Here is a 21,822-nt window from a genome sequence, read left to right on the forward strand (position 1 = left end):
TGTCACTGCCTCAGTTGACGGTGCACGTGGACGATGTACATTGCCGCTTGCATTGCGAATCGGCTATGCGGAGCGGCTTCTTCCAGAGGTAATAACGAAACTCGTTGTACATTTGCCACGCTACCAACGTTTAGGTTGAACCGGGGCATCCCTTCGCGCAACATATCAAACTATTCTGTCTCCCGCAGTACTCTCGTCTGGCATGTGGGTGCACTAGACAGTTCTGCTACACCCGACGACAAGACTGGTAACTTGCGTTTGGTATGGGGAGGTCCGATCATACAAAACACAAGTCGCCTCTGCCGAACAGTCTGCTGACCAGTCATGCTGGCAACACAAAAATGCCGCAGCGCCGCCACAGCAGATACTCTTCGATTGGTGGTCTCCCGTACAACCGACATGAGCTCCGCGCGACTCCCTTCGTGAGCCATTTTAGATTTCCCAGTCGACAACTTGTAGCATGGCGAACGAGCAGCCGGAGTTTCACGACGTGGTTGTCATTGGCGCCGGCATCGCCGGGCTGCGCTGTGCCAGCCAGTTGGTGCACGTCAAGGGCGTCAAGGACGTGTTGGTCGTGGACGCGCAAAACCGCATCGGCGGTCGTGTCATGAGCAACACGACGTTCATCCCGGGCATGAGCATCGAGGTGGGCGCCGAGTTCATGCACGGCGCCAACACGACGCTCACTCGGCTCGCCGAGCAGTACCACATCGGACTGCGGGAGATCTTCACTTGGGCTCAGGTGAGGAGAACAGAATGCTAATACATGTCAGTAGAGTGTAGTCGCATCGATTAATCAGCCACTGATTCAGCTCGCAAGAGCCCAATGATCTTCTGGCCTTCATACGAATGCAAGAGCGAATGCTTCCTTAATTAACATCTCCAGGGCGAGCGATGCGGTCTCCTCCGGGCGACTCTTTGCTCTTCTGCGTGCATTCGACGGCACAGTTCTTGTGTCGTTGAGTCTTGTACGTGTCCACCCGCGAGAAGTCAGTCTGGATTCATACATCCCATTACCACGAAATTGATATGCACTTGTAGCACTAGTTCAGCCAATTTATTGCACCGATCGGGTATACTTACAGTCATTACATTTTCTGCTTGAATGTAGGGCGATGGTGGTCCAACCGAGCCTGCTCCCGATGGAGGCATCGGCTACTACTACATCGGTGACCAGAAGCGCATGCTGAAGTTCGATGATGAGGACGAGGAGTTCCTCAAGTTTAACTTGTCGGTGGCCGACCTGAGCGACCTTGAGAACATTGACCAAATCCCACCCGAGAAATCCATGCGAGACTACTTCAACGAGATTGGTCTGTCTCCGTCGATGATGAAGTTGTGTGAGTCAGGATATGCCAACACGGCTGGTGGACCGCTCGAAGACATCTCGATGCGCATTACGTGCCGTTACGAGAAGCAGTGGATTGAGTTGGAGGACGAGGGCGACTTCCGTGTCGTGCCGAGCTTCATGCGCTTTGCTGAGCTCTTTGCCGAGGGTGTGACGACGCGTCTGAACTGGCCTGTGGCGAGTGTGGACTACTCCCAGAGCGATCGCATTCTCGTGACCAGCACGTCTGGTAAGCAACTCTTGTGCCGCACACTGGTGGTGACAGTGGCTACTGCTGTGTTCTCGAAGATTGCGTACACCCCGGCGCTTCCGCAAGAGAAGGTTGACGCTGTCGCGTCGTTTGACATGCGTCGCGCGGGCAAGGTGCTGCTCCACATGTCGGGTCGCTTCTGGCCGGAGGACGCGCACGGTGTCGTTTGCTCGGAGTGCTTCTTGCCCGAGTTCTGGTTTAACAATACCAAGGGCATCGGATATCTGAAGTCGAACGGCGATATGCTGTGCGCTGAGAAGGAAGCTTGTGACTCCGAAGGGGGTAACGTGCAGTACCTGATCACTGGCTTTGCTGGTGCGCTGTACGCAGAAAGGTTTGTGGGCGTGGCGCATGAAGAGATCATTGAAGGCTTCCTCGACCAACTCGACACGATCTATGGCACCGTGGATGAGCCGGCGCCGGCGCGCAAGTATTTCGTGAAGGGAATGTACGAGGACTGGGGAGACAACGAGTGGATTCGTGGAGGTTACGCCTTCCCGCGCGTGGGCCAATCGGACACGGCATCCCGTGATCTCGCCGAGCCCGTCGATGGTCGGATCTTCTTCGCGGGCGAGGCCACCGCCTTCGAGCAGCCGGGCATGACGGTGCATGCTGCTATCGACACCGGAACGCGTGCATCTGTACAAGTGACGCGTGCGCTCCAGGAACTGTAGGTTTTGAGCCTACGCTAAGCGCTGTAGTAGCTCTAAGGAGAAACGCACATTTAAGTTGAAGTACATGGTATTAATCGTTTTGATTGGTCGGTAATATAACGTTTGTGTACATTTTATTGGATGAAATTGTTGAGCGGGAAAAGTTCTCAATGCAAAAGGGTGCATTTCATTCAAAAGGACCTATAGATTGAACCTCTTTATTAGTTTTGGTATGGTGGCCCATGTATCGTACGCTCAAACCTTGGTCTTGGTCATAGTGCTGTCACTGCAGCTTGGTCTTGAACTCAAATCAGCGCGTGGAAGGCGATCCGCTGATCGTTGCGCCGCAAAATATTTATATAAGTTGTGTAGGCGGACAGGAAGCGCAGGAGCGTGTTGAGGGCTGCTGGGCTGGTGCCCCACCTGCTTGAGAGCCGCTAGTGCTGCGGAGTGGTCTCCAGAGCTGCCTGATCAGTAGAAGTTGTTCACTTGCTCCTCGCGCTCCAGTCGGCTTAAAACGTGCTTCCCAAACGTGAAGCGCTTCAGATAGTCTTCGTTGTGTCGAATAATACATACAATGCGGTGGCGGTCGCGGTCATTCGCGCGTTCCAGCAGTTTCTGCACCACGTAGTTGCCGTACATGTGTTTCATCATGGGGAGCAGCGCACAAGATGCTCCACTCTCGTCACACTGAAGGATGAAGTCAACGATCTGGCTGATCTCTTCCTTCGTTGCGTGCTCCAAGCAGGATTCCACCACGTTGCTTGCGTACTTGTGTTGACTCCAGCGTGCTATCTCAGGGAGCACCGCCTGCATTACGATGTTGCGTTGATCCGTCTCGCCGTGGCTAATGACGTGCTGTACAACGTAATTGCCGAACTGATCCTTCACAAGTTCACGACACTTGAAAATGATCTCGCTCAGCAGCGGGCGGATTTGATCAGGCGCGCAGTGTTCCAGCACGCGCTGAATCACACGGCATCCGTACGAATGCGTAGAGAGTGCTGCAGCGTGACCGACGAAGCTGTCGATGATGAATTGGATGTCCTCCCCCGTCACAAAACGTCGAGATCCCAATCCGTTGCACTCAGCCGCTCTTTTCCAAGAAGCTGCCTCAATGCACTTCTGCAAGACATGGTTGCCGTTTTGGTCCACGACGCACTTCATCACGTGCCCCTTCAGCTGCCGGATCAATTCAAGTTGCTCTTCAACTTGCGTCACCTCAAGAGCTCTCTGGATCACGCGGCACCCGTACACTTGCAGCGCCAGACTGATCATGTTGCTTGTCATCAACTCCACAAGCAGTTGCTGCTGTTCCAGGGATCCATACTCGAGGAATTTCTGGATAACGTAATTGCCAAACACGTCTGTCATCAGCAAAAGCGAGTTCGGGAAAATCTCGTTGAACGCCTCGGCTTTCATGTGTTCATCAGCCTTCTCCAGCTTCTGCTGAATGAATCGAGAACCCGTTTGGTCCTTTGCGAAGATGAAGAGGTGTCCTTTGATGGCAGACAGCCCCCATTTCTCCGACTTCGGTGCCGAATTGAACTCCTCCAGGAGGCTGTTCGACGAGTACGAGTGCACGACTGGATGGAAGTACTCGAAATCGCTTCGTCGAGGTCCTCCGATCTTGGGCCTGTGCAGCATCTGCGGACGCGGCACGTAGCCACCGAGGTCGTGGCGCTCGTAAAATGGGTGGTCAACCTGAGTGTACGACGGGCGGGCTTTGGCGGTGGGTTTCATACCTCGAAACTCCCCAGCATAGCCAACGGGGTAACCCGGCAGAGTTGAGTTGTGTCCAGGGTGGGGACTGGCATAATCTGCCGGCATGAAGCCGAAAGGAGACGATGGAAACGAGTACGTGTCCTCGTTGGCAGACCACCGCGACTTGACAGCACTCATCATTCCGGGGTAACCCTGGACACCTTGAACCCCCATGTTGTAGGACGATGGAAAGCCTTGAGCCATTGCTCCATGGTACGACCCGCCGAATGGAGGCTCACTGGTGCTCCTGCCGAAGGTGTGGCGCTGACCATCCACTCCAGTAAACCTTGGACCAGTCACGTGCTGAGGCATTCGGGGCATATCTTCAAAGTCGTGACTGGAACGGCGACCGACATCGTAGGGCGGAGCCGAGCGGTAGTTGTCGAGCCGTAATTGCCCCATTCCTTCACCGAGACCGAACGCCGACTGCGTTTGCTGTTCTCTTCCGCCAAACGCAGGTCTGCAGGCAGCCAGCCCTTCGTCGTCGAACTGCCCGTACTCAGGGGATGGCGTACGGGGGAAGTCCTCTTGGATACGGTCAATCAAGGACATTCCCGGGGGAACGCGGAAGCCTCCACTTTGCGTCTTGCTGTCTCCACGAGAGGGTTTTGTGGGGATGGCCCTGGAAGTACTTCCACTCGGTCGTGGAAAATTTGGGACTGCACGCGGATTGAGCTTGTCGGGGGAAGTGGTGGGGCTGACGGTAGCACCGTGTGAGTTGAAGTCGGGAGCCTCTTCGAAATCGTTGAGAGGATTGGTCCAGATATCCGCCGAGTGGTGGTTACTGCTTTGAGTATCGCGGTCTAGGGGTTTCTGCAGCACAAGCAAGAAGAGCACAAGTCAGCAAGGAAGGCTCCACATCGTTGTAGAAAAAATGAAATAGAACGCACCAGAGTCAACGGCACTGTACGCGATTCCGCCTCCTGGTTGTCCGACTGTTGATTGTCCTGTTAATTAATGGAAGCCACAACGAACCCACCGTTAGAACGAAGCCCACCCAGCAATGTAGCCAACGAGAGAAATAAGTACCTTGTTAGGTAGTTTCTGCGCTGTTCCCCACGATGACTGCGGTTCTGCGGCGTTCTCAGATGGAGAGTTGGCTCGCTCTTCATCTTGATCTTCCTTCTGGTTGTCCACCACCGAGTCACCGTCCTCGGACTCGCTTGGCGGTGTCGTCTGCGCGCTGTGTACGGAGCGGGCGTCCGTCTTGGACTGCAACCGCGGAGCACGCAGCGCGAAGCTCGCGGGGCGCTCGCTCAGCGCCTGCGAGGTGGAGAAGAGCAGAGGAGAGCGAGACTTGAGCCCTTCCGACGACCAGAGCGAGTCCGCGGGCGGGTACCCGACGGGGTCCTGCAGCTTCACGCGCGTGGGCTCGACGGGGTTGTCGTGATGGACGGGCTTCTCCATGGGCACTAGCCCAGCGCTGGCGCGGCGGGGGGCACGCGGTGGCACGGAGGAGGAGGAGGAGAGGGCCGGGCCGCTCTTGGCGGGGCTCATCGAGTCGCTGTGGCCCATGGTGGCGCGGGGCGGGCGGTTGCGGAGCTGCGAGTGCCGCTGAAACGCCGCGAGCCGCTAGTCGTCCACTTGCGCAGGGGGCAGCAAATTGGAGAATGAAGCCGCTGCGGACGCCAGCGGTGGGTCGGGGGGTTATTTTTACGCCCGAGTCAACGTGGGTGGGTCCTCTCGCTTTCGAAGGCAACCTGTCACAGGCAAAAGAGAAGCGCGTTTCGCGCAAAACGACGGAAACCCTCGCGCGATTGCCCAGCCTTTTGCAGTGCTGAAGACCCGCTCGAGCGCGAGCTTTCAACGACCGCGCGTCTGAGATGGCGGGTGTGTAACCCGGCCGCGAAACTGCGGCCCAGCTACAGCGGATCCGTACGCTGTAGCTGGCGAGCCTGGGGCAAGTGCTGCGGCAAGGTGTGCTGCAGCAACCGAGGGTGGGTGGGCGGTGGTCTGCTCGCCGTCGGAAATTTCGGGTCGCGAATCGATGCATGCGTGTGGTTGCCTTTCACGGAAAAATCCCGCGCACGCACGTGTCGAGCCACGGCGTGATGTGACTTGACTGGGGCCGGCGTTGGTTACTGTTGCTCTTGCCGTCGTTCGCGCCGGGGTTTCCGCAACGAGGGTCGGAAGAAAGGGTGGAAGCGTTATGCTAACGGCGAAGTTGAAGCGACGCGGGCAGCCTGGGATCGTCAACACGCGTTCCCAGAAGGGGCAGTGACCATCACTCCGCCAAAAGGCAACTTGTTGTTGCCAGCTGGTCCCTTGGCATTCGGCAACGACACATCTTGGTGACTGCAGCAAATGCAGCGCTGCAGAAGCTCGCCGGCATCATTGGAACGAGGTGACTACGCCGCTTCGGCGCGGAAACGAGGTGCTGAGGTGCATGCGTCCAGATGCAGGAGCACCGACTTGCAAAGGACAATCGTTTGCCCAGACCGAGGCAGGCTGCCGTGGCCGCTCGGGGTAACTGAAAGGAAGCTTTGCACCAGCGGAGACTCAACAAGGACTAAACCATCTGCATTTTCACTTTTGCTGCTGATCGACGGAGGCGCGGAGAGCGAGTTATAGGCAAGCAACGAGGCCCACACGTCTTGAGCTCGCCCTGTCGCAGTCGCAGCTGCTGCTTTCCTTTTCGGCGACGATGGGGCGTAGTGGAGACCCCGGCGCGATCGCTCGACTCTGCCTAACCACTGATCTGACCGAGAGAGCCAGCACTCGAGGTTGAAGTGGCAGGGGACACCCGAGCGATTGCTTACGAGCTCTTGGGTTTCAACGCAAGCAGCGCCACGGCTGCCACGCCCGCCGTCACGACCGAGGCGGTGGCAAGCGCTCGCGTGGTCAAATACCACGGCTCCTCGTGCTGGGCAGCGGACTGCTGCTGCTGGCGCTGCGCTCTGGTCTTCCGCGTGAAGATCGACTTCTCCTCGGTACCGCTCTGCACAGTGGTCGTTTTGCTGGTCGTCGTCTTGATGGTCGACGCCGACACCTCGATATTGTCGAAGATGCCGCCCCAGGCCTTCTTCTCGTCGCGCTTCTGCTTGTCCACCAGCTTGCTCACCTTGTCCAGCAGCGTGCGGCACCCCTTGTCTCGCGGATTCAGCTTCACCGCCAGCAGCAGATCATGCTTGGCGTCCACAAACTTCTCCAGCTTCACGCACGCCTGCGCGCGGCGGAAGCGCGCCTTGGACGGCCAGTCCTCGAACATGAGCTGCTCGGACATGCCCAGACGCCCCATCCACGAGACGACGTTGCCGTCGCGGTTTTCCGCCAGCACCGTGAGGATGCCCAACGCGTTCGTGCACGCAATCTCGGCATCCGTGTGCATGTTCAACTTGAGCTTGCACGCGCCAATGTTCAGGTGGCAGCGAATCATGGTCTGAATGATCGTCGCCTTCTCCTTGTGAGTAGCATTGTCCTGGTCCACGCGCTGGAGGAAGCCCAGCGAGCGCAGATAGCTGTACACCGCATCCTGCAGCTTGCCTTCACGGAACTCCTCGTTGCCTGCGTCCGCCAGTGTGATGGCCTCGTTCGTCAGATCCTTTGTTGACATCTCACTGATGTCCTTCTGCGGTAGCTTCACGTCCTTTCGCTGCATGAACATGCGCGCGTAGTTTGTCTTGACGATCAGGATGTCATCGTGGGGTCGGATCTCTTCCAGGACGCCCAAGCCGTATGGAGTCGCCACCTTCATGTGCATTCGGAGGTTCGGCTCGTCGGGCTCTTCCTTCACGACGTTCTGGCGCAAATACGCAAGCGTGTGGTTCTTCGATGCAGCGTCAGTGTCCATCTGCACCACATACATCTTGGTCTCTGGTCGGAATGAAACCACTACGCCACGTCCAAACGGAGTCACAATGCGAGTTTTATCGGCCAGAGGCGCAACACTCACAGCACCCGGGTGGTGTACATCCACGTTAAATTTGTTTCCGGGCACATAGAGTGCAGCACGTGCCGTCTCCTTGCCGAATGCCGCAGGGTGCCGCACCGGTGCATTCACCTGTCGCGACGTAGTCTTGTATCGCTCAATATCGTCATCGTTCTCGCGCTTCTTCTGTAGGAGCAGAGCCACCTCACGCTCGTGGCGCTCGCGCGCCGAGTACTCGAACGTGACACGCAGCAACAACTTGCCAGTGACACCAGTCGTAGCTGCTGATGCCGGCGCCTTCAGGTCGAACCATTTTTCGTGTGGCAGCTGGTCTTTCAAGTCTGCACTGCGAAGCTCCAGTTCTCCAAGCACCACGTCGGCAATAACCTCCGCGCTGCTGGTGAGCGACACCTTGATTCCGAACTTCTTGGTCTTGGCACCTTCATACACCAGCGGCTCTTGCCAGCTCACAGTCGAGCTGTCCACAGCTCGCACACTGCTCGTGCGCAAGTGCTTCTTGGTGGTCCTTTCGAACGCCGACAGCGGCGTCACCTGCGTTGACACGTATAGCTCCGGCTGCGCGTTGCCGCTCACCGCCAGCACTGCCGCGTTCTTGTCCAGAGTCAAGTCCTTAGCGGCCAGCACCTCCACCGTCACGCGTCCCGCAGCCTTGTTGCCCTTGACATCCACGCCATTTTTGTTCTGCTTGGCATTGGCAACAGCAGCGGCCAGCTCCTGGGCGTGCTGCAGCTCGTGTTCCAGCTGTACGGACAGCAGCTCCAAGGGCGACAGCGCCACCTTTTCCCACATGAGCGAGTTGCCGAGCCCCACGGACGATGCCGGCGAGTCACTCAGCGATTGCACGTCGCTCATGCCTTTCCTCGGGTGCTCCGATCGAGTGGCGTGATGTGCGATGGATATGGTGTCAAAACGCCGGCCTGGGCCAGAGGTTCCGTCCACCTTCGGACGACATTCGTCTGATACCAAGAATAGACCGTAATCGGTGTCGCATAACACAATTCGCGAATTCGCGGACAAGATGCGGATCCAGGCTGAGGCCGCGGCGGCTGCCGAGGACCCGGGGCAGCGTCTGCGCGTGATCCGCGTGGACCGCAAGACGCTGCTGGCGCGCGCAAATGCGGCGCAGCGCCGGCGCCGCCGCGAGGAGCGCGAGGCAAGAAGACTGGGCAACCGCCGGCGGTCGTCGTGGCTGTTCGGCGGCACCAAGCGCCCACACGAGGACACCGTGGAGCCGCCGTCGCCCTTCACTAGCAACGTGGTGGTGAGCGCCAAGTACAGCGCCTGGAATTTCGCTCCGCGCGTCCTGCTGGCGCAGCTGCAGCGGCCCTCGAACGTGTATTTCCTGTTTATCGCGGTGCTCCAGACTATCCGCGAAGTGAGCAACACGAACGGCATCCCGACCATTCTGCTGCCGCTGGCGGTGGTGTTTGTGTGCAGCGCGATTAAGGAGGCGTTGGAGGACAGAGAGCGGCATCGAGCAGACCGAGTGGCCAATAGTCGTCCCGTGTTGACACTTACACCGTTGGGGAGCTGGGAGCAGAGACAGTGGGGAGAGCTGAGCGTGGGAGACATCGTTAAGGTGATGAATGACCAAACCGTTCCGGCGGATTTGTTCCTGCTCTCAGCGGAAGCGGTGCAGCACGAAGAGGATGTCGATAAGCAGCAGCAGGATCACGTTACAACAGATAACCCGAGACAAGTGCAGGGTCATGAAGATTTGGAGGAAGGGGGGAAGAACCCTACAGCGGATGCCTCAGGTCTTAGTTCAGATGGAAGAGATACTCCTTCGTCGCCAGCAATTGTGGTGCCACAGCAGGAGACGGTGGAGGCCAATCTGGCGTATATCGAGACCAAGTCACTAGATGGCGAAACTAATCTCAAGATCCGTACGGCCATCCCGTTGGTGGCTGCGCTGTGCCGAGACTCTGGCAGCAACCATCGCACCATTGATGGCGGTGGGCACAACGCTTTGCGTGGCATCATGGTGTGCGAGCAGCCAAACAATCGCATTACCAGCTTCGAAGGCACTTTTTCGGCTATGCTAAGCCCCACTCAAGCAGACACATTGGGCGTAGCTGTATGTGATTCAAGAAATACGAACCAGCCTTCACAGCCTGCTGCTGGAGTTTTGCAGGCAGAGACGACAGGAGAAGGTCTCGTGCGCGTGTGCATGCCAGTCACTGCAAAGCAAATGATGCTGCGGAGCTGCGTGCTTCGTAATACGCGCTCTGTCACAGGAATGGTGATTTTTACAGGTCATGAGACCAAGGTGTTCTGCAGCAACACGGAACCTGTTGTGAAGACTTCGTCTGTAGAGCGGCGACTGAACAGACTTATCATTGGCATCGTGTTCATCCAGCAACTTATTTGCTTTTTGGGAGCGCTGCTTGGTGCCCATTGGATGCATACAGAAGGAGATTATTTCTGGTACCTCCTCAGTGCTGCTGAGCGGAAGCATCATAATTTGACTGACGCGCCGTCTTCTCATCCGCTAGCCGAGCTGGCGAAGCTACATCTTCGGTACTTCATTATCATGCAAAACTTTGTCCCCATCTCTTTGAACGTCTCGCTGGAGTTCGTCAAGTATTGGCAAGCCTACTTTATAGAGCAGGACCTGGAGATGTACGACAAGCAATCCGATACTCCTGCAATGGTGCGATCATCAGCTCTCAACGAAGATTTAGGCCGCGTGCATCATGTCTTTACGGACAAAACCGGCACGCTCACGATGAATCTTATGCTCTTTCGTTACTGTATGGTTGGAGGACGACATTACGGTGGTCTGATGCAAGACAACGATATGGTAGCGGAGGAGGCCAACGAGCCTTCATCTCCCTCGATGGCTGCCATAAATGATGGCCCACGATTTGTTGACTTCGACCCAAGCGAGCTGTTTGCCGACATTCAGGCAGGAGGAGAGCAGGCGCAAACTCTTCGTCGATTTTTACGGCACTTGGCAGTTTGCCATACGTTGATCCCGACCAAATCGTTTGCTGAAATGTGCAGTACGTCTTTCCCAGAGTACTCTGCGTCATCGCCCGATGAACAGGCACTAGTTTCTGCAGCGGCCTTCTGTAATGTGCGCTTTGTGCACAGAACACCCACTACCATGATGGTCATGGAGCCAGGTTGGGCAACTCCTAACACATACAAACTGCTAAATGTGCTGGAATTTGACAGCGACCGAAAGCGCATGACGGTAATTGTAGAGGCCCCCGATGGTGCGATTGAACTCCTTTGCAAAGGCGCGGACAATGTCATTTTTGAGCGTCTTGCAGCGGATCAAGCGACTTTGCCTGGTGGTATGTCTAGCGAACAAGCAGCTGAACAACTCACGCTGTACGCGAAGGCTGGTATGCGCACGCTCTGCCTCGCTTATAAAACGATCGGCAGATCTGAGTACGAGACATGGAGTGCCCGTTATACGCAGGCGCATGGTTCGATGGAGGAATTAGTAAAACGACGTCAAGGCCGTGCAAATGCGATTGACCCGCTGATGAACGAGATTGAACGTGATCTTATCCTACTTGGGGTCACTGCGGTCCAAGATAAACTCCAAGCTGGGGTGCCTGCAACACTTCGGCTCCTGCAAGAGACCAACATAAAGGTTTGGACACTCACAGGTGACAAAATGGAGACTGCTGTGAATATTGGGTATGCCAGCGCGCTGCTTTCTCACGATATGAATCTGCAGCAAATTGGTGGTGATGACTACACCTCGACAGCTGCAGCGTTGAAAGAGTTATCCCTGCGCGGTGATCAAGACTCTTTGTCTTCTCATCTATCACCATTCACGGCTTTACTTTCTACCACTAAATCAAGGACCAACGGAGGTAGAGGGACACGACGCCGCTATCGCGATGGCAGACGTCGGCCATCGATTCAAACGGACAGTTTTCTTGGTAGCACAAAGGCAGCAATAAGCGGCTTCTTCTTTGGGACTCCAACAAAGCCAAAGCGAAAGCAAAAACGAAGGCGACATCGCAGTCGTCGTGCGTCGAATGCATCTTCACAAACGCAAATGTATTCATCAGTCGCAACAGACGCTGAATACGCCGATAAATTCACGTCCGACGAGGAATCACTGTACGATATCACGGTTGATGCTGAGAACGAGGCAGTATACACACCAGAGTATGGGTCTCTTACAGGAAGTTTGTACGGTGGCGAGGGGCGTCGTCAGGGTGAATCAACGTCTCAAAAACTAGCGCTTGTAATCGACGGACAGGCGCTTGAGTTCGCCCTTCGCCCTCAACTGCGCAAACTGTTTTACCAAGTCACTCGACAGTGCGCGTCAGCGGTTATTTGCTGCCGCGTGTCTCCAAAGCAGAAGGCTGAGATCGTCGAATTTGTTCGCGAGTTTGAGCCCGACAGCGTGACACTGGCGATTGGAGATGGAGCGAATGATGTGGCGATGATTCAGTCGGCGCATATTGGTGTTGGCATTTCAGGCCAGGAAGGAGCGCAGGCGGTGAACGCTTCTGACTATGCACTGGCACAATTTCGCTTCTTGCAGCGACTACTGTTTGTACATGGCCGGTGGGCTTATCGCCGTGTGGCGAAACTCATGAGCTATATGCTCTACAAGAACGTGACGTATGTGCTCACAACGTTCTGGTTTGGATGCTTTTGCGGGTTTTCGGGCCAACCACTTATTTTGGACGTAGCTGCGCAGAGTTTTAATGTGCTCTACACGAGTGTGCCATTGGTACTATTTGCTGTGTTCGACCAAGACGTATCTTCCACCAGTGCCGCCAAGTTCCCATACTTGTACGCGCTTGGTCAAAAGAACGTTTTGCTCGCCCGTCGCGTGTTTTGGCCATGGATATTCAACGGTGTGTGGCACTCACTTGTTATCTTCTTCGTTTCTGCCTGGGCGTTTGAGGGCTTCGGTCTAGGCATACGTGGCTTTCCGGTTGTCGCCACCGAGACAGGAAAAAGTGGTGGGCTCGTCACTCTGGGATTTGTGGTGTTCACGAATCTTGTGATCGTTGTGAACCTAAAACTGTGCCTCGAGACGTTCATGCTCACATGGCAGTTCCTACTGACGGTGACCGTGTCAATATTGCTTTGGTTTGCCGTTGGCTTTTTCATCTCGCTGCCAAACATTGGTTTCCCTCAAGCTACTGGCGAGATGGAATATCTTCAAGAGCTCCCAACTTTCTGGCTTGTGTGTACCCTGGTGCTGTCATTGAGCCTGCTGCGTGACGCTCTGTGGAAGATTGTGCGTCGTTTTTCGCTACCGTCATTGTACCATATTCTCCAGGAGCGGGAGCTGATGGGTCTTCCGAATTCACCTCGTGGTATGCTGAGTGAACACCGGCGATCTCTATCCAGTACGGCGTGGTCGGATACACCAGCTACAGTCGTGGACTATACAAAGCTATTCAGCAATATGCCACGACTAGAGAGTCCGGAGGAAACGCTTATGCGCTCTTCTCCTCTTGGCGAGAGGTTGATTGCATCTCCTTTCTCGTCATCAAGTGGCGGGGACACCATGAACCCTGATCAAGTGGCTGGATTCCAAAGCCGAGAGAAGAAGCGTAACATCCGCATACGCGGATCATTCCATGCCACAGGCAGCAGTGATAGCTTTGGCTCGGGTGTGGAACCATCTTTCCTGGAAACACCTGGATCAGTTGCCGCCACAATCACAACGAATACAGCAGCAATTCGGTCGTCATCGTTTATCGGAGTCCCAGGGGGCCAGTATCACGGCTACGCGTTTTCGGAAGACGAAAACGTGGATAGCGACGTGGAGGCAGCGTCCTCGAGAGGCGACACCGAGCATTCGAAGTCTTCTTTCGGAGCACATGCTTCGATCAAGAAGGTGCTCAAAACGGTTCGCGGTAGGAAGAACGCATAAATGTTTTGTTTTGTTTATCTTGAATAGATCACGATGATTCAGAGAAGAATGAAGGCATCATTGTCTGTGTGACGCAGTCAGCTTTCCCCCCTGGTAACGAGGAGAAGCGACGCGGGATAATAACAGACTCGCTGTGCTTCTCAACAGCACAGCGATATGGCCGTGCGATACGCACAGGTTGAAAATGGTCGCTAATTACTTGTTGGTATGGACGAGCATTTAACACCCGCTCAGGCGGAGGCGGTGGAACCGCAGTCATGAGTCCAGAAGTGGCAGAAGGTGGTAATGGGGCTTCTGGTGGGTCCATTATGGCTCGTTGCAGAAGAATGCAATTGAAAGAGTGCTCCTATGAAATACAGAGAAACATGAGTGCGCTGAACGGAGACAAGAACGAGCTCGTGCTACTTGCCTGCTCCCACCGGCTGTCACCGTCGTCATATTCAATCTTAAGCGCTGGAGGAGAGACTTGGGCTGCACTGACGGTTCCATTGAACCATTCAGCTTCGTCAGGCCAGTAAACAATCGCCCGTCGTCCTGTTATCGCCGCTGCGGTTTGTTTACTGAGCGGCAAAAGCTGCTGTTGTTGATCGTACTCGGTTGTTCTAGTGACGGATGCTGGAAGCGGGCGAATGCTCGATGGACCCTACGAAAACCAACAGCAAAACGCCAATTGCACGTTCAGTAATGGGAGCAGAGGGATTTACAGCAGGTAAACATCTAATACCTCCCACTGCTCCTCACCGTCGTCATAGTGCACGTAGTAACGCCGCTCGTTCCCCTCCTCAACATGCAGAATGGTGCCATCGAACCACTCGTTCTCCTCTCGCCAGAAGGCCTGCACACGCGTCCCGACACTCAGCAAGATAAGCTCCGTCCTGCTGGAAACAGACACTGCTGCTGATACTGACCCCCCGTCGCAGCCAGCATCATTGTCCGACTCGAACGAGTCCGAGTACTCATCAAAGCCGTCGTCCTCGTACTGCTCCTCAGTGTCGGGAGCCGAGGCGGAGACAGCGGAGCTCGAGGCCTCGAGCTCGGTACTGCACTCGCTGCTGCTACCGCCGGGCATCTCTTCGCCCGACTGGCAACATTCTGCGGCTTCTCCGGTAGCTTTACATGTCCATTGCCCGTTACGGAACCGCCAGCAACAGTGCGGCGCAGCGTAGTGCGGCGTCTTGCCTTTTGCTCACGAAGCGGCAGCTGTAGCCATCTGTCTGGATATCGCCGAACGCGTCACACCATTCAGCGCTCGCCACGTCCCGCTTATTAATAACGCGGCTTCAATGCCTCGGTTAGGTGCTCGCCTCGCTTGAGCTATCGGCGATTGTGCTGCTGGATAGGATACGGTACAGTAAGTTACTGTCAGTACCATGTACCTTGCCGGCTGGGCTCGAGCTCGATCACGAGATAGGATTGGCGCGCAGGTGGGACCGGCCTAGCGCGTGTGCAGCCAGTGCACTCATGAATGTGTTCGGCAGCGCCTGGTGCGGTGCCATCACTGCGTGATTTACGCGGCAATCTGCACATGTATCACAACAAGACCTTCTCAACTCACCGCTTCTGAAGCTCTTAGTATCCGAACGACAAGGCAGCAACAACGTCGCGCATTGCAGCAGACCGAGGTCTTATCCTCGTCTTATTGTTGATACACCGTGCGGCGGCCTGCGCCAACTGCAACTACATGCACACTGCGGCCATGCCATGCTACGCCACGCCACGCCGCGGCGTCGCCGTTGCCGGGGGCGGAAGGTGGTCGTCCAGTTGCAAGCGACCGAATCTCGCCGATAATCAATTTTGAGACGAATCTTGGGCACGTCCCATCGGCGCCGGCGAGCCGCGCCATTTTTTCACTGGGGAGCGCAGCCAGGTGTCGCCTTTGCCTCGCCGTCGGGCAAGCACTTTGCTCAGCGAACATTCTCGGTAATACGGTTCGTAACCGCGGACCGGTTAGGGCCACAAAAGATGGCCCTACCCCGCGCGCGCTGGTTGGCCAAAAAGAGATCTCGATGGATTTGATTGGCCCCGAACCGCCGCGGTGGTCAGAGAGTAGACCCACGCACACATAGCCGGCTCCGTGCGGCAATGAAATTGCCGTGTCGGTTGCCCTCATTAGAGAATTTGCGCTGTAGAAGACAGAAGAACGTTGCGCAGAGAGAAGCAGGTACGGATCAGAACACTTGAGAGCTGAGGTCGCTTCCCGTCGCCCGACGCGAGTATTAACGACTAACGTGTGTATGTGCTCTGCTGTCTTGCGCTGTTGTGTGCAGTAGTGCATTTATCGCATTAAAAGGTGGAGGTAGAGAGCAGCTCTTCCTCGTACACCCAACACCCACCCTCACTCAAAACAAGTTGCCGCACGCGCCTCTAAAAAGACGTTTGTGCACGAGCTCCTTTTGTTTGTCCCCACCGTCCCTCGTCCACACCAAAAGCACGGCGGGTGTTTGTGCCTGTCTTCTGTACCCTTTCTGTGTGTGCCACGTGCTGCCGTTGCGCTTGCGCTTTCGCAGTTAGCTGGACGGAGGAAGACGCGCGGCTTTGACTTGGCTTGCACGCTACAGAACGCTCTTGTTTAGTAGGTAGCTTCCACACGAACTACTGAAAGACGGCACCGTGGCGACGACAACAGAGGCCCAAGAGTGCGAGTCGGAGCAAGTCACGGGAGTCGGCTAATACAAAGCAGAGCAAAGATAGGCAAAACCCTCAGCAGCCAAAGCAGGAACGACCGAGCAAATGACCGCGGAGGGCATGCGTGCCAAGCGACGAACGACTTACCAAAACATGCACGAGATCGTTAAACTGGCCAAGAAGTACTCGCCCAAACTGGTAAAGGGCTACAGTGCAGGAAACATTTCAGTCGTCGACAAGAAGAGCTGGTTGGAAGTGTGCGACCGCAAACACCGGTGCGTCCGTTGTGTCTCTTCAGGATCCTGCAATGTTCGACAGTTGCACTCACGCTGTGTGACTACTTGTTTTCTTTTGTCGGACAGGTATGGCGCCAATCTGAGGGCGTACTATAAAGAGTGGAAGCGTCAGCCCATGGAGCCCACGAAGCCGAGCTTCTGGGAGTGGCTGGACGACGAATCGATCGAAGTTGCAGGCGTACCAAGAACGAAGCTTGAGCGCGAGACTGTGCTGTACTGTGATACGGCTGCAGAGCGGCAGAAATTTGCGCTGTCGGTGCAAAATGGCGAGATTGTACATGACGTTTCGCAAGAGATCGTGGAAACAGGACCGGATGGGTGGATTTTTGTGCTGCGTGATGGAGTGCTCTACGGCTCTCAAAAAGAGACGAAGAAGATTCCCCGAATCCACCATACGAGTTTTGTTGGCGGCGAGTGTGTGCAGACGGCAGGTATGATGGTGATCATGGACGGGATCATTAAAACTATTTATCCCCATAGCGGTCATTACCGGCCGTCCGAGTACGAGCTGCTAGTGCTGCTGCGTTTCCTCGTGAACAACGGCGTAGACCTGAGCGATGTTGACGTTGATGTGCAGCGAATTCAAAAGGTGTTCCGTGACACAGTGAACGGTGCCCTTGTAAAGAAACTGGACAACGCGCACTTCTGGAACGCGTACCGTGTGTGGCACTTCTTGGAGGAGAAACACCTTGCGTGGAAGATTGGCTTATTCGACGAGCTCGTTGAGACTGTTGGACAAAAGACAGACACGCACGTGGCACTTGAACGATCTGAAATTCTGGAGGACAGCATCATGGAGGAAATCAACGACGAGTCCTCCGAGATGTCATTCAAGGATGGTAGCTCTCACGCGCTATCCCTCTTGCATCCGGCATACGAAGCCCCAACTTTTGAAGATGCAGCTAAGCACCTGGCCACGTGCGAGCTGCAGCCGTGATTAGCAACCATCCGAAAAGATGTTTGCCTTCTCAAACCAAGACACCACCATCACCTCCGCACTATGGTGGCAGCGGATACAACACAAATCAAGCAAAGTTTAATGTAATCTAGAGTAACCAGAGACATGGAGGGGCTCTGGTGTATTGGTAGTTAGCATATTGGTAGGAGCGATAGGGAAGACGAGATCGAGGAGCAGAAGAAGTCATTATTGGAGCGCAGCTCGCGGCGCTCGGCATTCAGCACAACAGCAGTGGGTGCGTTATATTTTTTATTTTATGAATCGCGTTTCATCGTTGTTTGCGTCGTCGTGCAAGTGATGTTTTTGCGGGGGCGTTTTGGCTTCAGAACGGCAAGCGTTGTCTAAATGCGTCCTTGTGGGAGGTAAACGGGCATTTGCTTCTTGACGCAATGGCCGACCGAGGCAGCAGTGTAAGGAGCACAAGTGACGATTTCTGGGGCAGCGAAAGTCATCACGATGGAAGCTCACCTCCCGCAAACGATGGTGGTGTTTCGGTGCTGAGCCATATCCACGTTTCGTGCTATGTCACGGCTGCGAATCGGGCCACCCCAGTATTTGAAGTTCTATCCCAACGAAACTCCGTGCGTGTGGCGAATAAGCCTGCTGGTGATACATCTTCGGGATCCTCAGCAGGAAATGGGGGAATTGCTGGGGTGCTACCAACTGGAGCTAACATCAGTGGTGTTAATCCTTCGGCCGAATGGGACTTTCACTCGGTGTTTTCTTCAAGCTCGCCTTCTCACGCCATCGACTTTTTCACTGAGATCACACTACCTGCTCTTCGTACTGCGCGGGAGGGAATCAACTCCAATGTTGTCGTGTGGGGCGTGCATCCTACACAGAAGTTTCGGTTGCTGTTTGGTAAAAGTGTCGGCGGAGGAGGGTTTGCTCCCCAACCAGAGATGGCGGTAAACGACGTCGTGGAGCTGTATGGCCAGCTCGTTGGAATGCTTCATGCCTTTTACTCGCAATTGGATCTGGGATATGGAAATTCTCGACGGCTGCAGCACCCAGAAAGTGATCCCTGGCGACTGGGAATCAGTAGTTGGATCATAGTGAACAATCAGGCAATCGATCTTTTGAAGACTCCAGCAGGAGGAGCACCAGTCGGTGCAAGAGCACACCCAATGTCTTCGGTTCAAACCGATCAACCAGTCTCCTTTGTTACCATGGAGGCTTCATCTTTGGCAACAGCTTTTCGCATTGTGCAGACTGCAAAGACCAACCGTATCGTTCGCAAGCAAAACGTAGAAAGTGTCCATTTCTTCGTGCGCCTGGCGTTGTTTTTCGATGGCCAAGTCAGCACGGTGCACCTCGTTGACCTCATCGATCAGAAAGATTTCCAGGATCACGTTCTGATACAAGAGAAGATCGAGTTTTACAATATTCTGCAAGACTTGAAGCGACCAGTACTCTCTCCGAGACAAAGCAATAGCCGATTCTCTGTTTCTGATCGCGCTAGTCCAATCAACTCAGCAGGGAAAATGGTATTATCAAACTTCATGCTGCCGTTGCTGACTGCGAACGCCAAAACCTTCGTTTACGCAAATGTGATTGATTCGCGCACGAGTTTACGAGAAAGCGTGCAGATGCTGAATGCTGTGGCTAATCTTCGGGGGTTCGCGTGTGTTTGTAAACGACTTCGTGGTGTTTCGTTTGAACAATTGGGGTTTCAGTCCACTCCAAACGAGTTCGAGCGGCTAGAATTTTCAAGCCAAAATGAGCCGTGTAGGCAAGTGGCATCACCCGAAGCTGAAGGGGACGTTGAGTCTCCTTTGCTGAATCGTACGGTATTTTCAACACCAATCGGGTCGCTGTCAACCGCTACGTCGTCACTGCCAAACCTAGCTTGCATATTGGAAAAACAGTTTCCACGTGAACAAGCACCAACAGGTGACGATGCTGAACCTATTTCCACCGCGGGTACTGAGTCGGCTGCTATGAGCTGGTTGAGTGCGTTCGCACAGCGGAAACGAAACATTCTTGGTGGATCCGTTGACAGCATTTCTACTTTTGTTGTACCCCGAGTATCAGAGCCATCCGCTACAGACATAACACCGTGCCCAGCCCTAGGTGCTCGCACAGAAATTGACGAAATTACTCCTGAAGCACGATCATCAATATCCGATTTATATGAGCGTCTTCGCGAGTCGTTGGATGAAGTTAATGAGATTGAACCAACAATCCTGTCAAGTCCTCGAGCATCACACTGCTCAGTTCATTCATTGCCTCCAGAACGCTCGACACCTAGCTCACATGCGTCACTGCCGATCGTTGACCACGAAGCTGATGAAGAAATCTTGGAACCGACTGGATACAGCAGGACCACAATTGGCGGTATCACCCGACATGAACTGCAACCAACGCACCAAAGAGATGAGAATGTATCGATGTGGGCTCAAATGAATCATGCGAATGCTGATCGTCCTGCCGCCTATTCTTCTCTTCTACCTCGTGAAGGTGTCGACAGCACTCGACAGGAGAGAAACTCAGTGGAGCCCTCATCATCTTTTTCGTTGGCGTCACCGATTTCTTCAACGCAGCCAAAACCTGACAGTATAACGCTGGAAATCTTCAAAAAGGCCGGTACGCCCCCTTGCTTACTAGAACCTCCAAACCTAGATGGTCTGGACGTCAAGACTGTCCAGAAAATTCAAGCTGCAGACGCAACATTGCTCCGCAAAAACTATGATGCACTACTCTCCATTGTTCGTGAGCAACAGCAAGCAAAAGAGGCGGCAGATACTCGTGCAGCTGAGGCACTTCACGATCAAGAAGAGCTGCGGGCAATCTTCGAGGTGCAAATAGAAAACATGAAGCTGGCGAACGTTGGGCTGCGAAGCAAAGTTCGTGCCCTTGAGAATCGGACGTCGATGCCTCAAGTATTTGAGCAATACGAGCAAGAGCTTCGCAATCTTCATGTCCAGGTTCAGGAACTACAAGCTCGGAACGTCGCGCTAGAGCTGCGGGTAATGCTTTTTTTTTGCTTTCAATCGTTGGGATGGGAATCAAGTACGAACGTTCACCATTTGTTGATTCTGATGTCACGCAGGGAAGCACCTTCGAAGGAAGAGCCGTGGTTGGATCAAGTGGGCCTTCTTCATATGACATTAAGAAGAAATATCAGCAGGTTGTTGAAGAGAAGCTAGCGCTAGACCGAGAAGTGATGGAGCATCGAAGGAGGGAAAGGTTCGTTTCTGCATCGAATAGTTAAGAGGACGGATGCTAACGTCACATCCTAACTATAATAACCTTGCTGTGGTTCGCGGTAGGCACCATCAAGTTCATAGTCGTCTTGCAGGCGCGTCGACGCGACGTGTAGATCAACTTTCACGGTACGTTGCTGTCATCTTGCTGGCACTTTACGACCACCCATATAAAAACTGATGTGCAATACTTGGTGATTGTTTTTGCAGTGACCTGAACAATAAGGAAGAAGACTTGGTGGCCGCTCGACTAAGCAAGCAACGCATCAGCGCAGAGATGAACCAGGCTCTTGAAAAAGCAGACCAACTGCACCACGAGAATGAGAAGCTCCTGCACGAGAAAGCGACCACGACCGAAGAGCTTCTCGCCACGAGGATGTACTTGGCCTCGCTGGAGAACGTACGTGAAAATCCCTGGCGTCAAAGTTGTATAGGCACTAATAATTATGAAATGTGGTTTTACAGGAGAAAAAGAAAGCATCGATCCTCGATCGCTTCGTTGAGAAGCACGGAGATCGTATGAACAAGCTACGTCAACATGGCCAATCTTCCTCGTCTGCTAAAGGTGAGGGTTGGCGTCGTGACCAGTACGCGCGTGAGTGCGAAGACAAGTTGCTCGCAACAGTCAAGAGGTCACTTCCACAAGCTGTGCCGCTATGCAACAAATTGCTTCGTCGACTAGAGATGCAGGAATTGTCCTTACGCGAGTTCTCCGAGCGCGAAGTGGACTTTATCAATCTGCTGGTAGAGCTGGTGTCGGACCAACCTACCGCCTCACTCAAGCAAATGATCGAACAAGAGATGAAAAAACTACAAGCATGCTAGCAAAAGTAGGATAAATCAAGAACGTGTGTTTGCGTTTGGCAAATGCCCCGGGGGAGGAGCAGCGTTCTCCCCACAATTCTCAATTATGATGCTTAACACCACAGCAGGACTGGCACCTGCCATACTTTGGTGGTTCTTTCCT

The 21,822-nt window shown here is 54.4% G+C and overlaps 7 protein-coding genes across 10 annotated transcripts; 4 read left to right on the plus strand and 3 right to left on the minus strand.

The window, feature by feature from the left end:
* Positions 1 to 460: 460 nt before the first annotated feature.
* KRP23_8643 (Lysine-specific histone demethylase 1B) lies at positions 461 to 2,272 on the plus strand (the record flags this gene model as incomplete). The annotated part of the gene is made up of 2 exons (XM_067894107.1): positions 461 to 742; positions 1,112 to 2,272. 2 exons carry the CDS (start codon positions 461 to 463, stop codon positions 2,270 to 2,272), a joined length of 1,443 nt encoding a protein of 480 aa, XP_067743572.1.
* Positions 2,273 to 2,722: 450 nt separating this feature from the next.
* On the minus strand, positions 2,723 to 5,530 carry KRP23_8644 (Pumilio-like protein 3; the record flags this gene model as incomplete). The annotated part of the gene is made up of 3 exons (XM_067894108.1): positions 2,723 to 4,828; positions 4,906 to 4,962; positions 5,045 to 5,530. The coding sequence occupies 3 exons, from the start codon at positions 5,528 to 5,530 to the stop codon at positions 2,723 to 2,725; spliced, it is 2,649 nt and encodes an 882-aa protein (XP_067743573.1).
* Positions 5,531 to 6,770: 1,240 nt separating this feature from the next.
* KRP23_8645 (Peptidyl-prolyl cis-trans isomerase D) lies at positions 6,771 to 8,756 on the minus strand (the record flags this gene model as incomplete). Its single annotated transcript, XM_067894109.1, has 1 exon — positions 6,771 to 8,756. The coding sequence occupies one exon, from the start codon at positions 8,754 to 8,756 to the stop codon at positions 6,771 to 6,773; it is 1,986 nt and encodes a 661-aa protein (XP_067743574.1).
* Positions 8,757 to 8,922: 166 nt separating this feature from the next.
* KRP23_8646 lies at positions 8,923 to 13,770 on the plus strand (the record flags this gene model as incomplete). 3 transcript variants are annotated; one of them, XM_067894110.1, is made up of 1 exon in its annotated part: positions 8,923 to 13,770. In XM_067894110.1, one exon carries the CDS (start codon positions 8,923 to 8,925, stop codon positions 13,768 to 13,770), a length of 4,848 nt encoding a protein of 1,615 aa, XP_067743575.1. The 3 variants fall into 3 exon arrangements, with proteins under 3 accessions (XP_067743575.1, XP_067743576.1, XP_067743577.1); XM_067894111.1 differs by having other exon boundaries at positions 10,144 to 13,770; XM_067894112.1 differs by having other exon boundaries at positions 12,472 to 13,770.
* Positions 13,771 to 13,798: 28 nt separating this feature from the next.
* KRP23_8647 (uncharacterized protein) lies at positions 13,799 to 14,839 on the minus strand (the record flags this gene model as incomplete). Of its 2 annotated transcripts, XM_067894113.1 has the most annotated exons (3): positions 13,799 to 14,116; positions 14,180 to 14,413; positions 14,495 to 14,839. In XM_067894113.1, the coding sequence occupies 3 exons, from the start codon at positions 14,837 to 14,839 to the stop codon at positions 13,799 to 13,801; spliced, it is 897 nt and encodes a 298-aa protein (XP_067743578.1). The 2 variants fall into 2 exon arrangements, with proteins under 2 accessions (XP_067743578.1, XP_067743579.1); XM_067894114.1 differs by lacking the exon at positions 13,799 to 14,116 and having other exon boundaries at positions 14,373 to 14,413; positions 14,512 to 14,839.
* Positions 14,840 to 16,500: 1,661 nt separating this feature from the next.
* KRP23_8648 (IQ domain-containing protein IQM3) lies at positions 16,501 to 17,628 on the plus strand (the record flags this gene model as incomplete). Its single annotated transcript, XM_067894115.1, has 2 exons — positions 16,501 to 16,670; positions 16,758 to 17,628. 2 exons carry the CDS (start codon positions 16,501 to 16,503, stop codon positions 17,626 to 17,628), a joined length of 1,041 nt encoding a protein of 346 aa, XP_067743580.1.
* A 2,894-nt stretch (positions 17,629 to 20,522) lies between these two features.
* KRP23_8649 (uncharacterized protein) lies at positions 20,523 to 21,680 on the plus strand (the record flags this gene model as incomplete). Its single annotated transcript, XM_067894116.1, has 5 exons — positions 20,523 to 20,618; positions 20,702 to 20,838; positions 20,922 to 20,984; positions 21,066 to 21,255; positions 21,321 to 21,680. The coding sequence occupies 5 exons, from the start codon at positions 20,523 to 20,525 to the stop codon at positions 21,678 to 21,680; spliced, it is 846 nt and encodes a 281-aa protein (XP_067743581.1).
* Positions 21,681 to 21,822: the final 142 nt, after the last annotated feature.

This window comes from Phytophthora ramorum, assembly GCF_020800215.1.
Source record: "Phytophthora ramorum isolate Pr-102 chromosome Unknown Phyram_PR-102_s0007, whole genome shotgun sequence".
In the NCBI taxonomy this organism is placed as follows: Eukaryota; Oomycota; class Peronosporomycetes; order Peronosporales; family Peronosporaceae; genus Phytophthora; species Phytophthora ramorum.